This window comes from Bombus impatiens, unplaced genomic scaffold, assembly GCF_000188095.3.
Source record: "Bombus impatiens unplaced genomic scaffold, BIMP_2.2 scf_0080, whole genome shotgun sequence".
Lineage (NCBI taxonomy): Eukaryota > Metazoa > Arthropoda > Insecta > Hymenoptera > Apidae > Bombus > Bombus impatiens.
The window spans coordinates 1,141,018-1,160,416 of NT_176499.1; the positions used below are offsets into that span (position 1 = coordinate 1,141,018).

Here is a 19,399-nt window from a genome sequence, read left to right on the forward strand (position 1 = left end):
TTCTTGACATTTTATCCATAAAAGAAAGTGGGAATCTATTCATTCGTGTTTCGTTGAGAACGATTCTATTTCAGATAAAATTTGATTGCTACTTTGCATCGAGAAATACTGATGAGTTCGTTGGGATATCAAGGAATTGTTAAACGGCCGGAGATAAAGTTAACGTACTAGTTAAATTTACGATCCTTGCCTGGCAGATGCGTAGGGCGACGGATTTAGAGTGAAAGCGACAACGTCATACTCCGCAATTCGCGTTTGTTTTAGAAAATACCTTATCACGGTCGTGATAATTAAGAGAATAGGACAACGTCCGCTTTCTTTTATGTTTTCCATCGGTGAGAAAGGAATCGACCAAACCACGAATCGTCTTATCATCAGTTCCCTTCTTGAATTAAGATTTTGATATAATCATTGGACGATTATCCAATTGATCAGTTTTAATTAGTACCATTGAAGCTAAAAAATTTCGGTGCTACAAAAAGAAATGTATATTGCACGTAAAACCTTAGGATTACGCATATATTTAATTAGGTTACTGTAGGTATAATTTGGTTGCTGTGATCTCAGAAGAAGTCAACTCTCTACACGTTCGATAGACCCTATCATAATTACTCGCAATCGAAATAGAAAGAATCGTACGCAAAAATTAACACTGAAATACTATTTCTAAAATACTAAAATATTAATTCAGTCGATGAAATATCCTGTCTACTCTATAAAGAAATATTTAGACACGACACATATTAATTAACTCGATAGAGAAACAAATGACTCTCTACTTTATACAGGTCGATAATTGCAATTCAAACCTGTGTAGTTAAGGTTTGTGGGACACATGTTCGCTTGATGCTAATGCTGAACTTATTAGCACGAGTCAGAAACGTTTTCCAGGTTGATTATCGAGTAAACACAATATTATATCGGTTCCCGTTTCACCCATTATTAGCCTTGTCCGTTGATATTCACATTGAATCGTTGAAATTCTAATTTATCGTAATGTTCCCTTATACTGTTATTCTTATTGAAATCTGTGACATTCTAATTGTACGTGGCACGTGACAAGGTGTAGCGACACGTACTGTAATTTATCGATCTCATTTCTTCCGTAAAAATATATCAACTCGTTTTAATAATCTTGATAAGTTATCTTCTGATAAAACTCATTGCACTCATAACATTCGATAAGAGTAACATTCGTTATAATTTGATGCCGTTAATCAGATTATCCCTTAACTATAATACAAAAATTTCTATAATTATGTAATTAAAAGATAATAAAAAGAAAATTATTTTCATTACGTACAGTGTGTGAGTGACTCACAAAAATATGTGAATAGTTAGTATAGAAAATTTCTATGAACATATTATATGTATTATAAAAAACATTTCGACATTTCATTGATCTTGTCGCTATCAATTATAGCGATAGAATTTGAAATCAATCTGGAAATATATGTGAAAATTATAAAACGTTTATTGCAAACATATAATTAATAAAAAATTAGTACATTATATAGTAGGCGATGCCACTAAAAAAAGTATATGAGGTTTATTAACATGATTAATAATCGACTATTTAAATAATTTTGGGACCTCTGCGATTAGTATGGTCGCAATAAAAATATCATCGTGCGTCATAAAAAATCTTTTATACAATACATAATAGAAATATATAAATAATAGATAATAGAAAAAGTTTCTACAAATATTGAAATATTTTTTGCTTGTCAATTTTATTTCTTCCACGGATAAATACATATTGAATTACAGGGAAAAATTAAACATTATAAAGTCTGCGGTAAAATTCACCTCTATCGTAGTATCGATATTTTAGTTCGATGATATTTTAACTTCCAGCTCAAGTTTTTCATATTTGTGCAACATTCGTTTGTTTCACATAATTTTTTTTCAACAGTTTGTCGTTTCATCGCGTTTCGTTTTTAATTATTTATTCAAAGGTTAATGGAAAGAAGTTTGTATTATCATCAGGTTTAAACTTGAAAATCAAATTTTTTATCTCGGAATAATGAGCATGTTTGGAGATATAAAGGTGAAGACGTGGTCACCCGTGATTCCTTGCAAAATTCCAGATAATATCGTTTCTTCCCAATTCACATCGTCTAAAGTATTTACTCCGTCTTACGAAAAGTACGTTATTCAATTAAATTGAAATTTAATTTAATGATTATTAGTAATTGATCAGTTATTAAATTCCTTATTAAATTGGGACGCTCTTAATATTTTAATAAATAATCAAGGCATATTTTCTGTAATATCGCAGGGAAAAACGTCCTTGTATAGAACAATTGTTAACGAATGAATATCAGCGAATCTGGTGGCAAGAAAAGGAAATATGGGACAAAAGGTGCAGAACAAAGATAACAACTAAACAGTTATTGCAACGCATGGTAAAAGAAAATATAACATAATAACCATGTTATTAAATTTTTCATCCATTTAATGAAAAATACCTCTACACGATATCAATTATTACACTTATAAAAACGCCTTTGTATAATTGTTATTAAAGGTAATTCGTAGAAAATCGAAAGTAGTTCCTCCTATCGATAAACCCAAAATGACTAAAAAACCAAAGAAAAAGGGAAAAGTGAAAGAATCAAAGGATGATAAGAAGGAAGAAGGAAAGTCTACACAGGAAACGAAAACAAATGAAACGAAGGAAAGTAGTGAGAAAAAATCACCAAAATAAATTCCCTAAAAGATTACTGTTGGTTATAACTGAAATTCAAACGAGTTTTCGAACGTTCTTTTAACACAGAATTTTATAACTCGTAAACGTTAAGATCAACATCCATCGATTTTATTACTCAAACCTTGAAAATCGCGATATCTAGCACAACACATACACGACTACATGTCAAACCATGCTTGTTTCCCTTCGAACTATTTTTCACGTACAACGTGAAGAAAATACAATTTTTTGATTACCTTTAATTCAAACCCTGTCAAGTATTATAAGTTATAAGTTTATAGAAATTTAATAAATCAATCTCGCGTAAGCAGTAGATGATGTTCTTCTCACCGGAAATGCACGTAAGAAGCTTTTTCTCGAGAGCACAAGGAAAGTAATTCTATTTTTTTTCATAGTTTCGTTACGAAAATTAATGTATCTGAGCAAAACGTTTTATCAAATAAATATTACTTTGAAATCATTTCTACACGCAACCATGATCATAACCGCAGTAAAACTAGGTAGATATAAAGGAATGACGCTTAAGATTATAACAACGCTATGCAATATTTGTATAGTAACGGATAATGCAAATAACAATTACGTGATTTTAATGATTCCTTTTTTTCCTTTATATATAGTCTTTCTAATAGTATTACTTACCAATCTGTCCTAGTATGATAAGATTTCGCGGAGCCTACACTACACATGGTTGCAGTTTATGGAAAAACGAAAGTGGAAAATGCTGATGCAATCAGCAACGATAGTTGAGTTTGATTTCCAGCATGTGGAATGAATTTTCAAGGGGAAAAAGAATGTTGTCGCAGGTTTTACGTTTTTCACGACAGTCGTAGATCTATTTTATCCTGTAGCCGAAATAAATGATTCTTTTATTTTTCTTAATACTTAACGCGTCTTAAGGAAGAAAAAGATATATCTTAAAAGGATTTAAATTCTATTATAGCTAAGGGGATATTTATCTGTTATCTCTGGATATTGAATTTTTCTTTGTGAATATTATGCATAGACTTTGTTTTTTTTATTCCTTTTTAAATTTTTTGTTGGACAATATTTTTGAAAGAAAGGTCCAGAACCCGTTCAAGGCGAACTACATGCCTCTATAAATATCTATCAATTAACTATCCGATATTTCATCTACAAAACAAGATGAAACAGTCACCTTTATTGCATCATAATCGATTCATTTGTAACAAGATATTTTCCATTTCGAAAATATATTTCTTTGCGGTGACGTCAATGAAGCGCCAAAAAATATCAAGAAATGTGCCTCGTGAAACGGTAACACAGTGCATCTTGTCGAATGTTAGTCGCAAGTATTTATTTTGCATAAAAATGTATACGAAGAAATGACGATAATTTTATTTTTTTTAACTTTTTCATTTATTTATATCTTGATTAAGGACTTAGGAAATACCTTAAATAACAAAATCGCGGTGACATAAAGAAAAGAAAATCTTTACGATCCTTATGAAGCATACTATTTATTTGTTTATTTGTATTTGTATTTAAAAAAAGATTTTTATATCGATAGGTTAATTAAATCAGCATTAAAACGTAGAATATTGTTCGTATCGATTGCACGCTCGTAAAAGAAAGAAAAGATAAAATAGGTGAAACGGGGCAACAAAATTCAATCATGGAACAATTAACCGTGGATTAAGAGATCAAACGGACTGCAGTTTCTACTTATATGTTTCAAAATGTCGTGTTCCGGCATGGAAAAAAACAACACATCTACATACAACTTCATTCGATATCCTTCGAATATAAGGTTACATTCGTGCTAGGCCATATTCCATTTCTACCATTTCGTTGCAAAACTACCTAGGTGTTTCGTTACGTTATACTACCGCATTAAATAACAGCCAATCGACAATTGTTTCCTATAAATTCTTCACGACGGTGAATGAAAGAGAGATCAAAGCAAATCGTCGTACAATATGACCATTTTGCACGCAATGCACACCCCCACATGTTTTCTTGAGAATAAAAGAAAATATAGGTTATGAACAACAAGAAACAAATTCATAATTTTGCAAGTGCATTATGTTTGAGAATTGGCTACCCTTAAAAATATCATTATTGAATATTTCTATGAATAAAGTAATTTTGAAAATTTCTGCATTGCACATTCTATTTCATTCACTTACATTAAAATCTAATGATTAAACGGATTAATATATCATTGGTTTGCTTGAAAAGTAATATCTCAAAAATCATCATATTTGAGATTAACTCTAAAATTGAGGTACTTTTTGAGGACGGAAATAATTACTTAATAAAATTAACTATTTTACAATTATTATTTTAAAATTAACTACTAAGCTATTTAACAAGAACAATTTGACAATTCAACAATTATTTAATAGTAAATAATTCGAAATCTAACTTAAAGAGTAAACAAATACACATAGATGTATTAGATTAGATAGATAGAATACACATAGATGAATTCTATTATTCTAATAGTAGTAGAATTCTAATTCTAGTAGTAAAAATCTAGTATTTCAAATAGATTTCCTAAAAAATTTACTTCTTTACCTGCTACATTCTTTGAACAAACCAGCAATATGTAATATATGTAATACATCTTTTTATAATTCAAGATAATTCCATATTAAAAAATATACAAACGCAATAAATAAATTTATAACGATACCTGTACACCGTTATAGTATACTTGAGAAAATTCGCGCGTAGAATTCGAATGATAGTGCTGCCACCTGGTAAAGGCTGAAGACGTTCACGTCATCTCAGCACCACTTTAGTTTGTCAAAGTGAATAAATCAAACCTAAATCGCGTCTTTTCGATAAACGTTACTTGAGAATATTTTAACTTTTTTCCCTGGTCAATAGAAATCGTGGTAATGCAAACGTGTTTACGGCAGTGGAACGTAAAGTGTACAATTGTTTAAGAAATTCTGATTTTGTTCTTCGGTATGTCAGAAGGCGAGGCTACAGCATCGCAGAAGAAACAGCAGCCATTTCAGCAACAGCCACAACTTGGAATAGGCTCAATGGCGAATATGGCATGGCAATATCCCTCGCCAAACAATATCCACAACATGTTTCCCCCATATTCAGGGTAATTATCAACTACATCGATTTAACCACAAATTTATTGTTCTACTAATGAAAATAACGCGATATTTCAATACGAAGTATCTTATGTGCACGTTTAGGAACAACGTATTATGCACGTAATGTCCGATGATTTCATATAATCTTAATTTACAATTCTTTTGATATTTCTGTTTTCATTTGCATTTGAACTAACATAAAACAGCTATCGATCGATTAATGAATGGATAAGGAACATCTAGGAAATAAGTATTGTAATATAATACATATTAACGTGAATAAAAGACGCTTTGTAATGACCTAATTTTAGATTAACATACATAATATAAGTAATTTGGAATAATAATAAATTATTTATTTTAGTAAATAAAATACACCACAATACAAGTAGATACTAAATAAAAGTTTTAAAACTTTTTGTATGATACTTTTTATTTTAATATTTGGAAATTTTTGAAGTTATGACAAAGCTAATAATAAACCTTTTGCAATATTAAGCACTTCAGTTGCATATATTGATAAGCGTATTTATGTTTTTTATAGGCAGTTATATGGACCAGGATATCAAGGTGTACCTCATCAAGGACAAACGTTTAGCTACTATCATGCAATGATGCCAGGATATGGACAACCTTTTACTCCACAGCAGATGCAACAGCAGCAGCAGCACCAACAACAGCAGCAACAACAGCAACAGCAGCAGCAGCAGCCACAGCAGGACAACAATCAAGGAAAACAGTTACATCAGCAACCGCCAGTACCTGGAACCCCCATGTCTTTGGATGATGATTCTGAACTTCCTCCTTTACCTCCTGGACCACCCCCATCAGTACAGACATCTCAACAACACAATAATCAAATACAACCATCTATGCAGCCTCATCCAGGGTACATGTACAATGCTTTTCCATATGGTACTTGGAATGGCATGCACAATGATATGTCTCGTAAGTTTTTTTCTTAAATAGAAAGTATCAGGGAAAATGTACTTTTATTTAATATATATAAAATAATACTTGTTTTCATCTTTTTTTTTCAGAATACAATAATCAAATTCGTTTCAACGTATATAACAAAAAGAATGGTTTGGCTTTTCTCTCTCCATCTGGCAATAGTGGAGCTGCGAAGAGAAAACGTAAGCGGAATAAAAATTTAGCAGCTCAATTCAACAATAACTTTCAGGCAAACAGTCCAACAACGAATTTCGTACCGGGTCCCAATCTAAAGACCGAATTACCACCTTTACCTCCTGCACAGTGTGAAATAGTGGCTCCTCCTCCACCAACTGAAGAATCCCCTGCTCCTACTACACCTGCTATCACAACTGTTAATAATACAATTCCTAGTGCTGGTACACCAGCGGTAGGTACACCCTCTATCGTGACAAATCCCAGCCCAGTCGGTGATTGGCCTGACAGTTTGAAGAACTATGTAAACAGGTGTTACGAAAAATGCAAAACGGCAGTAGACAAGGATCAAGTTGAGATTATATTAAAAGGAAAGATTACGCGTGCAGCGAACGACGGCTCGCTTTGGGTAAAAGACTGGGATCAAGAACCATTGCCTAGCATTCATAGTGAACGTATGACTATGACGATAAAGCCTCAAAAACCGGCCTTGAAATTAAATAATTTGCCGAATCCGCTGATGAATGCACAGGGAGGCTTGCGCAAGCCAGGTCTCTCCACTTCTCTTGGGGCTCGGCTTGGCGCGCGTCTCTCTGTGAATTACAAACGGTCAAGGTCGAGGTCGAGGACTAGATCAAGATCAAGATCCAGATCGAGATCAAAGTCCAGGTCGAGGTCGAGGTCAAGATCGAAGTCAAGGTCGCGTTCGAATACACGTAGCCCACCATCACGAAAGTACAGGCGTAGTACATCATCGTCGTCGAACGTTAGTGATCGGGAACACGATTATAAATCGCTAAAAACGAAAAAATCTACTAAAAACAAACTGAGTCACAGCAGCAAGAAAACAAAGAAGAGTAAACAGATGAAATCACATTTCTATTCAGAATTTGGTTTAGCTACAGGAAACACTGAGGAATTAGGATCTAAGGAGAAATTACAACAGCGTGCTGCAAGATTTAACGATACTATTTCCAGGACAGCCAACAATGGTGTTAAAGATGACTCATCTACAGACTTTGATTTTACTGGACTTCACATTGTCGGAGTATGCAAGGACATAGAGAAACCTTATTTACGTTTAACATCTGTAAGATTTCTGTCACCGATTAAATTCATTTGAAATCGGTTTGTAGAATTTATCAAAATACTCCTTACTTTTATATTATAGGCTCCAGCTCCCTCCGCCGTTCGACCGGTAAGTGTACTCCAAAATTCTTTGGCACATGTCAAGAAACGCTGGGTGGCTGATCAGGACTATAGATATGCTTGTGATCAACTTAAATCTATTCGTCAAGATCTTACCGTCCAAGGTATTCGAGATGCATTTACAGTCCACGTGTATGAAACACACGCCCGTGTTGCCCTAGAGAAAGGAGATCATGAAGAATTCAACCAGTGCCAGACTCAATTACGAATGTTATATCAAGACGTCGGCGGAGAAAATCGATGTGAATTTATTGCATACAGAATATTGTATTATATTTTCACAAAAAATACTCAAGGTTTTTAATTATTTCATTATGCGTATAATTATGTAACATTACCAGTGTAATATTCTTTTTACATAAGAATAAGAAAATTAATACTTTTGTTACAGATTTAACGACGATTTTAGCAGCTTTATCAGTAGAAGACAAAAATGATGAGTGTATAAAACATGCGCTCAAAGTGCGTTCAGCTTGGTGGTTGAAAAACTTCCATGCCTTTTTCAAACTATACACTTCTGCTCCGAGGATGGCAGCCTTTTTAATGGATTGGTTTGTTGCAAGGGAACGCAAGAATGCATTGAAGAGCATGATAAAGTCGTACGTACTAGACTCTTTAGAAGTAATCATTTATATCTACTTGACAAATTATCTTCAAACAATATTTTTCTATACAACATTTTTACAAAAAATTAATCATGATAACGCTAAGAAATATAATAGATAAAAATATAACTAATTTCATATTAACAGGTACATTCAATTGGTAAACTGTTAGATAGCATTTAACTTTAAAGTATTATAATCTTATTTGACAATTTTTTTGCAATTTTTTATGACCAAAAAACGAATTTTTTTAATTTTTTAAACGATCTTCAAATATATTTCTATAAATAAATTTAACGGAAATATATATATACGAAGGTACAAAAAGTAAGAAATAATTTATTTTTAGTTTTCGTAAGGACCAACATTATTTCATGTATATAAAGGAACAAAGGAAGTGAAAGATTGCAAATAATTTTTTTAACAATTATAATTATACATAGATTTCTGTTACAGGACATCGTAGCTGAAAAATGACTAGTTTTGTTGTTGTTTATTTTCATTGTATTATGTATATTATATGTGTGTATATATACTTTGTGTATATGTCCATTGCACGATTATCTAACGATACATTTCTTCTGCTGTTTAGCTACCGGCAAAATTTGGCGGTTGATTTCGTCGTAGCAGAATTGGCCTTTGAATCTTTGGACAAGTTTTATGAATTTGTCAATGAATTGGGGTTGGTTTATGCTGATCCTGAACAACATCTAATCGACTGCAAGACAAGCAGTGGTTCTGTAGGTGCTTGGTAAAAAAAGCCACTTCAATTTTTTTGGTGGAAGATATATAAACGAAAACCATTGTCGTGCACATTCATAGGCACAAATCTGTGTGTGTATATGCATATGTCTCCCGACTATATGCATATGTACACTTCACATACATATGCATATGCATGTGCATATATTTAACTACACATTGATCTGCTACTGATTCTTACCATCCCCTAATCATTGTTCTCTTCGTTGATCGACGCCACACAGTCGAGCAACAATTTGTAAATGAAAGTTTTCCCCGCAATAATTTGTACATATACGTGTCTCAATCTCAGCCCCGGCGCAAGCGAAGAATCCACATACAGGCTGATGAATTGTACAAAAGAATTAGGATGACCGTTTTAAAGTCGTCTGCAACTACCTCAATAAAACTCGGTATGAAGCCGAGGCTCGTAGTAAATTACAGAAAGAGAGAGGAGACGATAGCAAATTATCTTCAGGAAACAAACACTTCTCGTTTGGTCAAAACTTCAAATTCCTTCGATCGTGATCGATCGATTCTCCAAAATTAGTTCATGTTATATATTATACGTGTTCTTACTCTTGTGTCTGACGATTCTAAGCATCTTTTTCTAAATACTGTCCGCTGAAAGGAGTTGGGATTTTTTAACCACTAGCCAAATCTTTTGCTCTACGCAAGAATCTACATCTTGTCGCCACTTCGAGAGGGAAACTTCGACATTTCGTATTGGGGATTCACAAGCACGCGTGAATAGAAATACAGTGATTGTTTCTATGATAGAAAATAGTAAGGAATTGGAATTAATGAACGTATTAAATATACGCAATCGCTATGAAGGGCTTTCTGGTAAGAAATGTATTCAGTTTAAAAGGATATTGGCATGCTCGACAACTCGTCGACGAAGAAGGAAGAGAAAGGAAGTCGGAAAGATCTCAAGTTCGGTTCGGCGGTTCAAGAACGGCTCGGTGGTAATAGCCACACGAAACATCTGTACAAAGGGAAAGAGAAAATACTCGACTTAACGTGTTCAACAATCGAATTATAGGAACTTCTAATGGGACAAATGCATATTGGCAAATCATGCCATTCTCGCGTGTGAAGAGTGATTATTTTTATCTTTTTAAATATTTATCGCAGGACAATGTTTTTTTTCTTTAATAGTCTATTATCAATTCTCAAGTGTCGAGATGCAAGGATATATTAAATGAGAAAAGACGGACATTTTTCATTGTACGATCACGTGCGAATATAGTGTTGTACGTAATAAATTATTTAATTTTCGGATATTATAGTACTTCTTAATCTAATGTTATGTTAGAGACCTAATAGATTTAAATTAAATGCAAATCATGATTTTACTACCAATAAATACAAAATTTATTATATGTGTATTTCATGTTTCAACTACTAAACCACAAATAATTACTTACTAAATTCTGTAACCTTTTCTCTCGATGTCGTTAAAAATTATGAAGATATTAATACGGCAGTCAATATGTAAATCTGTTTCCAATCATAAATGGAAGTAATCATATTTTACACGATGCACAATGAATCCTCTTCAGTCATTCAGATCTTTTGATGTGTTCTTTTATCTCAAAAGGATTTATCTGATGACTAAAAAGTAAGATCTCTTTGGTGTAACTGTTCTCTGTGTATTTATTAAATTTCTACACAGAGACAATGAAGTTATATCAATATTGCGTGCTATCACGCAATTTATATCGCAATTATATTTATCACAATAACGTAATGTTTATTTCACCATAAAAATGAAATAATATATATAAAATTTATTTCAATTACACGGAAAAGTAAAACTTTTATTATGTGATACAAGAACGGAAATGCTCAGAGAAAATTATATAAACGCCAAAGTAAATATTTCATTAGAAAAAATACAGATTTGTTGCAATTATTTGTTACATTGTAAATACGGAAATTGCATATAAAATATAGTTTTATAAGTTAGTTTCCTGACAATTAAAACATGTTCTTTTTATTGATTACAATATCCGTTTACAATGCAATATAGTATGAGCAACCAATGCAGTTATTTAATGTGAAGTTTTTTCAATCGGTTCGGTTTTTGTGCACAAGTCGCCAATAAAATTGTGCGATGTTACAGCTAAGTTTTAGTTTTTTAATTCATTGTTACACAAATATTTAAATTAAATGTTTTTTTATATAGATATATATATTTTTTTCAAATCATACACAAGCATGTGTATAAATTAACCACGTCGTGAAATGCATATAATAATCCTAGCTATCTCACATATCGTAAAAACTATTAAATTCATTTTAAGTCCGACAAAATAAATAAAAACAGTATCGCAATGGAAATTGAAACCGAAAATTCAATAACGAAAACAACATTTTGTTTTATTCATTCCATCAAACATCGTCGAAAAATTTTGTGAAATGGAGCATAGATTTATCGATTTTTTTCAAATGTTTTCACGGATTTCGTACATTCTCGGAAAATATGTTCGTGTAAAAGTGGCTAAAATTCGACCTCTATATCGCAGCATTGCGAATTACAAAGTGCGTAATAACTTGATGTATCACGACATTTCTAATTATTTAGTTTGTGTTTTAAGAATTATATATGTCGTTGCAGAAGCATGTGTTAATTGCATAGATTGATAAAATGAGCATAAAAATTACTTATGTAACAAATACAATGACAAAAAAATAACACTACGCACAAAGTTTTAAAAGAATTGCTCGAGCTATATTTATTTAACTATCTAATAATAATACAACTATCTTATTGATTTATAAAGAGAATAAAATACTTTAGATCTTCAATTCCAAATCTATTAAAATTTAGACTCAAAAAATACAACATTGTATAAAATGATATCAAGTTGTTTTCATGCCACATCATACAATTTTAACAGACAGTCGTGCATAATTCAACATATATAATTCTTAACACAAGTATCGTTAGCCGAAACAGTACGGTTATTACTTACGCTATTACTCAAATAAAAAATGTTAATATTGAAACGTACTTTCATGAAAAGAAACCAGGATGGCTGATAATGTCACTGGTACGACAATTTATACGGATAGGGACACGAAACTGTTATACTGAGTGATGTTGCGTTTCAAAATATCCGCGCACGGACCTAAAACTCGCTCGAATCTTGCTCGGTCGAGTTTCACACATTTTAAAGGGCCTCGCGCCACGACAGTCGCTGCTCTCGGCCTGTCCAATAGCAATGCAATTTCACCTATAAATAAATAGAACATTGTTGTTGAGACAATTCTTTTTTTACTCATCTCTCTACTTTTCTCTCTACTCTATTATCATTAAATTGCATAACTATTAATGATCATTCGAAAGAACGAGAACGTACCGAAATAATCAGATGGTCCTAAACGACCGACTTCCGCTAATTCTTCACCCTCTGAACGTTGCTGTAAAACAACAGCTGTGCCTTCGACGATTATGTAAAAATCTTCACCCGGTTCACCCTGCCGAACTATTGTCTCACCATCGTCAAATGCCACCGGTTCTAAAGCATCGGCTACTGTGAGCCGTTCCCACTTATCCAAAGATTCTAAAAATAATAGGAATTTTATACAATAAGAATCAGTGATTTTGGCACGTTCTTATGAAACATGAAACGTTAGTTACCCAAAATTGAAACTCTGGAAAGGAACTCCTCATACATCTTTCGTTTCCTTATTGTAGAGCCCATGAGAATTCTGCGATATGAATCTCTATCGATACCCCATAATTTAACATCGGTCTTTGCTCGAACAGTCGCAGCACGTGGAGTCCCATATATCAACGCAAGTTCACCGAAACTTCCACCTTCTCCTATGGTCGTGGCTAGTTCACCATTGACAAAGATTTCGACCTCTCCTTGATCGATTACATAAAAGTTGTCACCTTCGTCGCCTATTAATGTATAACAAAAAATATTCGACGTAAGCTAGTTTCGCTTAACGATTTTCTCGGCGACTGATAATTAAACCTAATACTATTTTTAGTACCTTGACGAATAATTGCCTCTCCGGGCAAAAACGTGACAGGAAACATGGCGTCAAATATATCAGAACGTTCGTTCTCGTCGAGATGAGCGAAGAGGACATTTTTTGCGATGGCTTTACTCAAGGCAGCCATTGTTTTGTAATCCTTGGGCACAACTTTTTTAACATAACTTGTCGCATCTTCTTCAGAGACCGGCTCCGCGGAGATGCCTCCTCTTCGCCTCGGAACTTGAGGACCTTGCTGTCCAGCAGGTATGTCCTCAGTATCCTCTGGACTGGTCGCAATCTGTTGCTTAGCATCGTGAGCCTGCTCCTGAAATCAAAAAGCGAAAGTCGATCAATTTCATCGAGATGATAACCAATGACATTACGTTCAACAAACGTTACGCAACCTATGTATCTAGGCTTTTGCTAACAGGAATTAGGTTACCGGAGAAACCATCTTTTGAGCTTGGTGATTCTCGAAACTCGATCCAACAGGGGAAAAAAGAAATGTAATATAAATTTACTCTTGAGTGATATTCAGAGAAGGTGAAAATACTTGATTACTCGATCAAGCGATGGTTTCATTTTTGTACCTATTTTATTTGTTTACATTTACGGGTAATTAAAGAACATTATCGATCATAAGATTCAACACTATTCACGTATTTTGCTCTACTTGCCTGTTGCACCATGTCGAAAGCTGATGATCTCCTAGGTGTTTTGCAATTACTATCTTCGATCCTATATGCAATCGATCGATGCTCTTTTTTAAAACCAACAAAAAAAAACTTGTTTTCGCTTGCGTTATTTATTTATTCCAAAACGAACGACACAACCCTGAAAGAGTCACGTAAGAAAAACAAGCCGCTTTTATAAGTCAATTTTGCTTAGACATGCGCAACACACGTTACTGTGCCCTTCCTTTAATGAAATCATGTACTCTTAATTTCCTAGGTATATATGTATGTATATGTTAAAAACATGGGTAACTTGTACTGGCTGGATCACAGCAAATGTTATGTAAAGTCATTTTTTCCACAGCAACTACTTTCATATGTCAACAAGGTTCTTCTTTTTTTCACTCTTTCTGTAGTTAATACAAACACCTTATGTGGCAAATGATTAATAATGTATTTTATTTTTATCATTTACATGTCTTTGTAATGATAAACAACATCAAATCTATCGATCCAAAAATTATTTCATTACAATGACAAAGGGCAACGGGATATATCAGAGAGATAAAGAAGCCAACACTTGGTACTTTTTAAAATGAATTCTGTAAGAAATAGAGAAGATTACAAATTCCCATAATTGAATACGTCTGTACTTAGGTATCGCTCCCTATCTACCAAAAGTAAACCGATTATTGTAAAATTATATAAGCCTTTGGATAAAATATTATTATACCGCCTATGGACGACGAACATCGATAAAAAGGTAAACAAATAATGCCATAGGTCACTTGATGTTTTTGCAGATGAGTGCCTCCTCGTAAATGCGCAATATAAGACGAAAACATTGTACCAATTGCCGACACCATACGATTTTTATACTGTTTAGAGTCGTATTAATTTCACCGTTATACATATGTTTTATTAAAATTTAATAGCAATTAAGAAGAAAGATTTTTTGAATATCAAAATTGACTAGAAACAGAAAAATAAATTGAGAATCATTCGTCTTTTCGCAATACTTAGTTTAGTTCGTTAAATCATAATATTTAGAATGATTACGTCTTTGCAATAAAAAAATGCCAACTTATACCAAATAAATATTATTAGCGAAATTATTGTTCTAATTGGTTATAAGATATTTTTTTCTTCAAAGATGAAGTATGATTTATTATATTATTATTCCTTTTTCTTTATATCAATCGCCTCTATTATATTCATATAATATCATATCATATCAAATTCGTCAACATTAATTCATAATAGCATCTATTTGCACATTCATTTATTTCACTATATTTTATTTTTTATTGATCATAAGTTACATTAAACGAACAAAATTTTTCTAATAAAAAATAGTTAATATAAAATGTTATAGCTTAAACAAACAAAACTGTTATTAATAAAAAGATTTAATATAAAATGCAATTAAAAATAAGACAAATATTCTAAAGAAAGAAATAGCGCGCACGTGTGTGTATGTGTGTGTGTGCGAGTGTACATGTTATATTTAAAATACTCCTTTATGAATGTACATGAATTCCAAATTAACAGTGTATTATCGCACACGAAAGAACAATAAAATAATGAAGATTAGTTGGTCAGTGATCCTAGCACGTGCTGGAATGGCATCCATTTGACGTTCGAACAATAAAATATCACGTGTGTTATATTATAAAGAAAAAAGGTTCACAAATATGCCATCCGATTATTTTTAATAAGCTGTGATGAAATTCCATGGATATCTCACATTTATTTCTTTGCAATAATTACATAATAGAAATTGCAAAATATTATATCAGTCAATTCCATTGTGCGCAGTAAAGACTCTTAATAATCATTATAGCAAAGCGATTTAACTTCAGTGAATATCCGAAGCATAAACTTTAGATTGCCTCTAGCTCAGTAAATAATACATTCAAGAATCAAGAAGTTATATGGAGAGATATTAGAACGCATAAAATGCACGCATGAATAATGATGGATATTTGAATCTCATTTTTGAAGCAATTTGAAGTTTTCTATACTATAAAAATTAGAACCACTTCGAATATAATTCGATGCTTAAAACTGATACAAATTTTGGTAAGTTTCGAATCGTGATACGCTAGAATTCCATTAGATCAGACTCTTCAAAGTTTCAATAAATTTTGGGAACTTACTGAACATTCGATATCTTATATAATATTTCATAAATTTTAAATATTATAAATAAAATATAATATAAGAAATTGTAAATATAATTTATCGAAGATATAAAACATCGAATACTCGCGAAAATTTCCAGTCTTTGCAGTTCTTCAATGCCTATCAAAACTCTCAAGGCATATCCGAACTTTAAGGACTCAAGATCTATCAAGACTCACGATTCAAGATTTACCAACACTTTTAAAAGTTGAAGTATCGAATCATACGCGGTAAATGATTCGAAGTGTACATATGTGCATATTTGATGCGATTCGAAGTGTTTCAGAATTCATCACTACGCATAAATCTTGTAAAAGATCGGATATTCGCGACCGTACCTCGTACATTATTTGTCGATATTACTTGATATTCAATACACGTGCACACGTAATTTTTACCCGATTACGCGTATATTCTTTAACACTCGTCGTCTCACAGCCAAATAATTGTATCACAAAAGTAAAGTTTCTCTTAGTGGTTGGCAAGCGAAAGAGAGTAATGCACAAATCACGGCCACAATCGTTGCTGATCGCGCGCTACCACGTCTACCGCGCGCCGCTTCGGAATTTTCTAAGGTCTCGCCAAATTCGATTAATGCGACACGATCTTTCGTTGTAGTTGATATAAAGTCGACGCCGCGTGCCAGATGGTAGATATACCATATGATGTGCGTCGAATTTTCGTTGATTCAGAATCAGATTGATATGGGTAACTCATTGACAGATGAGGATTCAATGGATAACAACAACAATACTTCCGGCGTTGCCTGTTTAAAACGCATTGTCGTAGCGCGCTTCGCACATTTTCTAGGACAACGCGTTACACCGCTTTCATCGTTGTTGGCTAAGGTTGCGCGCTTCGTTATATTTCGAGCATGTGCTATATTTAGAGCAGCCCCTACAATTGCACATACCTCGTCTCTTTCGATACGTGTATACATCCGCGGGGATAGGAACCGATGACGAGCATCTTATTTTGTGACTCATATTTCCACGGTGGATGTACATATTTGTTTAATGATCGCGTAATTCACTCAGAAATGGAAAACGTTATCGATCATTTTCTGCTATGTAGCGCTGCTGCGACGCAGTAAAAGGAGGGAACTCAGCTAAATGTCCTGCCGTTGTTTACGGAGATACGAAAATCTTAATGTCAAGGATAATGCTGTAGAACTCCAAGGAAAGATATGTGTATTATTCAGGACTGCTATGTAAGATACGGCTGCGTAAAGACATTCCGTTTTTTATTGCAAATGAAAAGACAAACTAAAGAAAATGATAATATCAACCGTACAAATGCTAGAAATAATTGTTGACAAAAGTAACGGAATTAAGGTTCTTATGACTGGTAATATTGAACGCTATCCCCACCACTGGCTAGTATCCCCCACCGAAAGAAACTAGCGAAGTGGACGCGTTTAAATAAATACATTTGGCGCCAAGTATGTAATTCAAATTAACTTATTAGTCTGATGTGAATCAAATCATTGACAAACATACTATATATACGTCTTTCATTTTCCTATCAGAGCGTTTTACTTCTCACTAACTACCTTTGATACCCTTATAATACAAGGTCAGTCGTTTGTAGAGCCCTTCCTTCGCTGATTATTTATCGCTATTTACTAGCGATCTAAATCACATCACAGCAGTTAAGGCTTAAAAAGGAGATGTTTATATAATATTTTTTACGTAAATCTCAAAATTAAGTATTATGATCGCGAACGATAAACGATTCGAATTTTATATCATATTTTAAGTCATACGTAACGGCAAACTTTTGAACGGTTGCTTGTTTAATTAAAAATACTTCACAGTCTCCGGCATTTATTACAATGTTAAAAATTATGTGTGCATTCAACATAGAATCTTTTTCCAAAAAACATTGATGTTAGAATACAGTATTTTAGAAAAATAGATAAATTAATATAGAAAATCAACAAGTATGTAAAATTAAATGCAAGTGCTAATGATTAAATGGCATAAGAAAAGAAATTTAATGATTATAATATTGTTTCCAAATATGTAACGACTAAATACCTATTATATAAAATGGATTTGCATTACGTAATGAATAGATTCATTAATTGAACATAATTCTTTTATTTTTTAAAATACTGATATTAATTGTTCTAATGACTAATTATATAGAACAATATCCCAGCAAATGTTATTTGTAAATCTCCTAGAATATAAAGTGACATTTGAAGAGTTATGTATATGCTATGTGCGTACCATTCTATTTGTATTGATCAAGATAACTTTTTGATAATACTACAGACTCTATTTATGAAAGTGCCATTAACATTGGCAATTCTGTATTAATAAAATCAAGTAATTAATATTGATTTGTGTAGATATTATTTTGTCTTATCTGTCCTTGTACAGATCCATTTATTCTCTTATCTGTCCTTTGACAGATCCTTACTGCACACATGCAGCTTAGCATTTTAATTGATATTTTTTTTCAGCTTTGTATAATCACAATATGAATAGCTATCTGAACAATAAAAGAAAATACATAAAAAAAACTAGTGAACAAGATCAGTAGTTTATTAGTAGTGATGAAACCAGTAAAGAATAATGAATCTGAGGTTATTTTAGCAGAACATGATTCAATACGTACCCGTTCCAGTTTTTGAAAGTATTCTCTCAAGAATGATATGGGATTTTCAGGACGCCCCACACACAGCTGCACTATACAGTCTTTTAAAACTTGTTGAATATTGTGTCTCTGTACGTATTCCTCGCACTCTCTTAAACTTTGCTCCTCCTCGAGATTCGCCGCCATATTGATGCACAAGTTGACACTTTATAGCAAATACCTATTCAACAATTCCGTTCTTGACATAAATATTGCGAATATATCAGTTTTCATTTGATAATTCAATCTTTTTTATATAAAGAATTTTAAAATATCTTTCACATGGTTATTTATCTATATTATTCATTGTACGATGCATAGTAGACCAGACATAGTAGACAATGTTTTTTCGGGGTTTTAATTCAATAAAGAATGACTGCCGCTAAATATGAATTCGAATTTATTGGTTCCCCTTGAAAAATACAA

At 32.7% G+C, this 19,399-nt stretch overlaps 3 protein-coding genes across 10 annotated transcripts; 2 read left to right on the top strand and 1 right to left on the bottom strand.

The window, feature by feature from the left end:
• Positions 1 to 1,916: 1,916 nt before the first annotated feature.
• LOC112214114 lies at positions 1,917 to 2,993 on the top strand. The gene is made up of 3 exons (XM_024372574.2): positions 1,917 to 2,148; positions 2,282 to 2,408; positions 2,531 to 2,993. The coding sequence occupies exons 1-3, from the start codon at positions 2,027 to 2,029 to the stop codon at positions 2,708 to 2,710; spliced, it is 429 nt and encodes a 142-aa protein (XP_024228342.1). The 5' UTR covers positions 1,917 to 2,026; the 3' UTR covers positions 2,711 to 2,993.
• A 2,432-nt stretch (positions 2,994 to 5,425) lies between these two features.
• Positions 5,426 to 10,861, top strand: LOC100740004 (leukocyte receptor cluster member 8 homolog). 4 transcript variants are annotated; one of them, XM_012394305.3, is made up of 7 exons: positions 5,426 to 5,577; positions 5,660 to 5,798; positions 6,338 to 6,741; positions 6,834 to 8,011; positions 8,093 to 8,426; positions 8,522 to 8,729; positions 9,328 to 10,861. In XM_012394305.3, the coding sequence occupies exons 2-7, from the start codon at positions 5,731 to 5,733 to the stop codon at positions 9,488 to 9,490; spliced, it is 2,355 nt and encodes a 784-aa protein (XP_012249728.1). In that variant the 5' UTR covers positions 5,426 to 5,577; positions 5,660 to 5,730; the 3' UTR covers positions 9,491 to 10,861. The 4 variants fall into 4 exon arrangements, with proteins under 4 accessions (XP_012249728.1, XP_012249731.1, XP_033180817.1 ...); XM_012394308.3 differs by having other exon boundaries at positions 5,446 to 5,577; positions 5,663 to 5,798; XM_033324926.1 differs by having other exon boundaries at positions 5,446 to 5,574.
• Positions 10,862 to 11,458: 597 nt separating this feature from the next.
• On the bottom strand, positions 11,459 to 19,209 carry LOC100740127 (cAMP-dependent protein kinase type I regulatory subunit). Of its 5 annotated transcripts, none has more exons than XM_012394310.3 (6): positions 18,956 to 19,120; positions 14,150 to 14,306; positions 13,488 to 13,797; positions 13,126 to 13,392; positions 12,845 to 13,048; positions 11,459 to 12,718 (listed from the first exon to the last, which is right to left on the bottom strand). In XM_012394310.3, the coding sequence occupies exons 2-6, from the start codon at positions 14,159 to 14,161 to the stop codon at positions 12,546 to 12,548; spliced, it is 966 nt and encodes a 321-aa protein (XP_012249733.1). In that variant the 5' UTR covers positions 14,162 to 14,306; positions 18,956 to 19,120; the 3' UTR covers positions 11,459 to 12,545. The 5 variants fall into 5 exon arrangements, with proteins under 5 accessions (XP_012249733.1, XP_012249734.1, XP_012249732.1 ...); XM_012394311.3 differs by lacking the exon at positions 18,956 to 19,120 and adding an exon at positions 16,669 to 17,144 and having other exon boundaries at positions 14,150 to 14,210; XM_012394309.3 differs by lacking the exon at positions 18,956 to 19,120 and adding an exon at positions 16,669 to 17,144.
• Positions 19,210 to 19,399: the final 190 nt, after the last annotated feature.

Bases quoted from the DNA above. Each gene is read 5' to 3' on its own strand.
- LOC112214114 (XM_024372574.2), top strand. From the start codon at position 2,027: ATGAGCATGTTTGGAGATATAAAGGTGAAGACGTGGTCACCCGTGATT. The intron at 2,149-2,281 runs GTACGTTATTCA...GTAATATCGCAG, and splicing joins TTTACTCCGTCTTACGAAAA to GGAAAAACGTCCTTGTATAG. The intron at 2,409-2,530 runs GTAAAAGAAAAT...TTGTTATTAAAG, and splicing joins AACAGTTATTGCAACGCATG to GTAATTCGTAGAAAATCGAA.
- LOC100740004 (XM_003485755.4), top strand. From the start codon at position 5,653: ATGTCAGAAGGCGAGGCTACAGCATCGCAGAAGAAACAGCAGCCATTT. The intron at 5,799-6,337 runs GTAATTATCAAC...TGTTTTTTATAG, and splicing joins ATGTTTCCCCCATATTCAGG to GCAGTTATATGGACCAGGAT. The intron at 8,730-9,327 runs GTACGTACTAGA...TCTGCTGTTTAG, and splicing joins TTGAAGAGCATGATAAAGTC to CTACCGGCAAAATTTGGCGG.
- LOC100740127 (XM_003485756.4), bottom strand. From the start codon at position 19,120: ATGGCGGCGAATCTCGAGGAGGAGCAAAGTTTAAGAGAGTGCGAGGAA. The intron at 13,798-18,955 runs GTACGTATTGAA...TTTTGATTTCAG, and splicing joins ACTTTCAAAAACTGGAACGG to GAGCAGGCTCACGATGCTAA. The intron at 13,049-13,125 runs GTAACTAACGTT...TATTATTTTTAG, and splicing joins TTCCAGAGTTTCAATTTTGG to AATCTTTGGATAAGTGGGAA.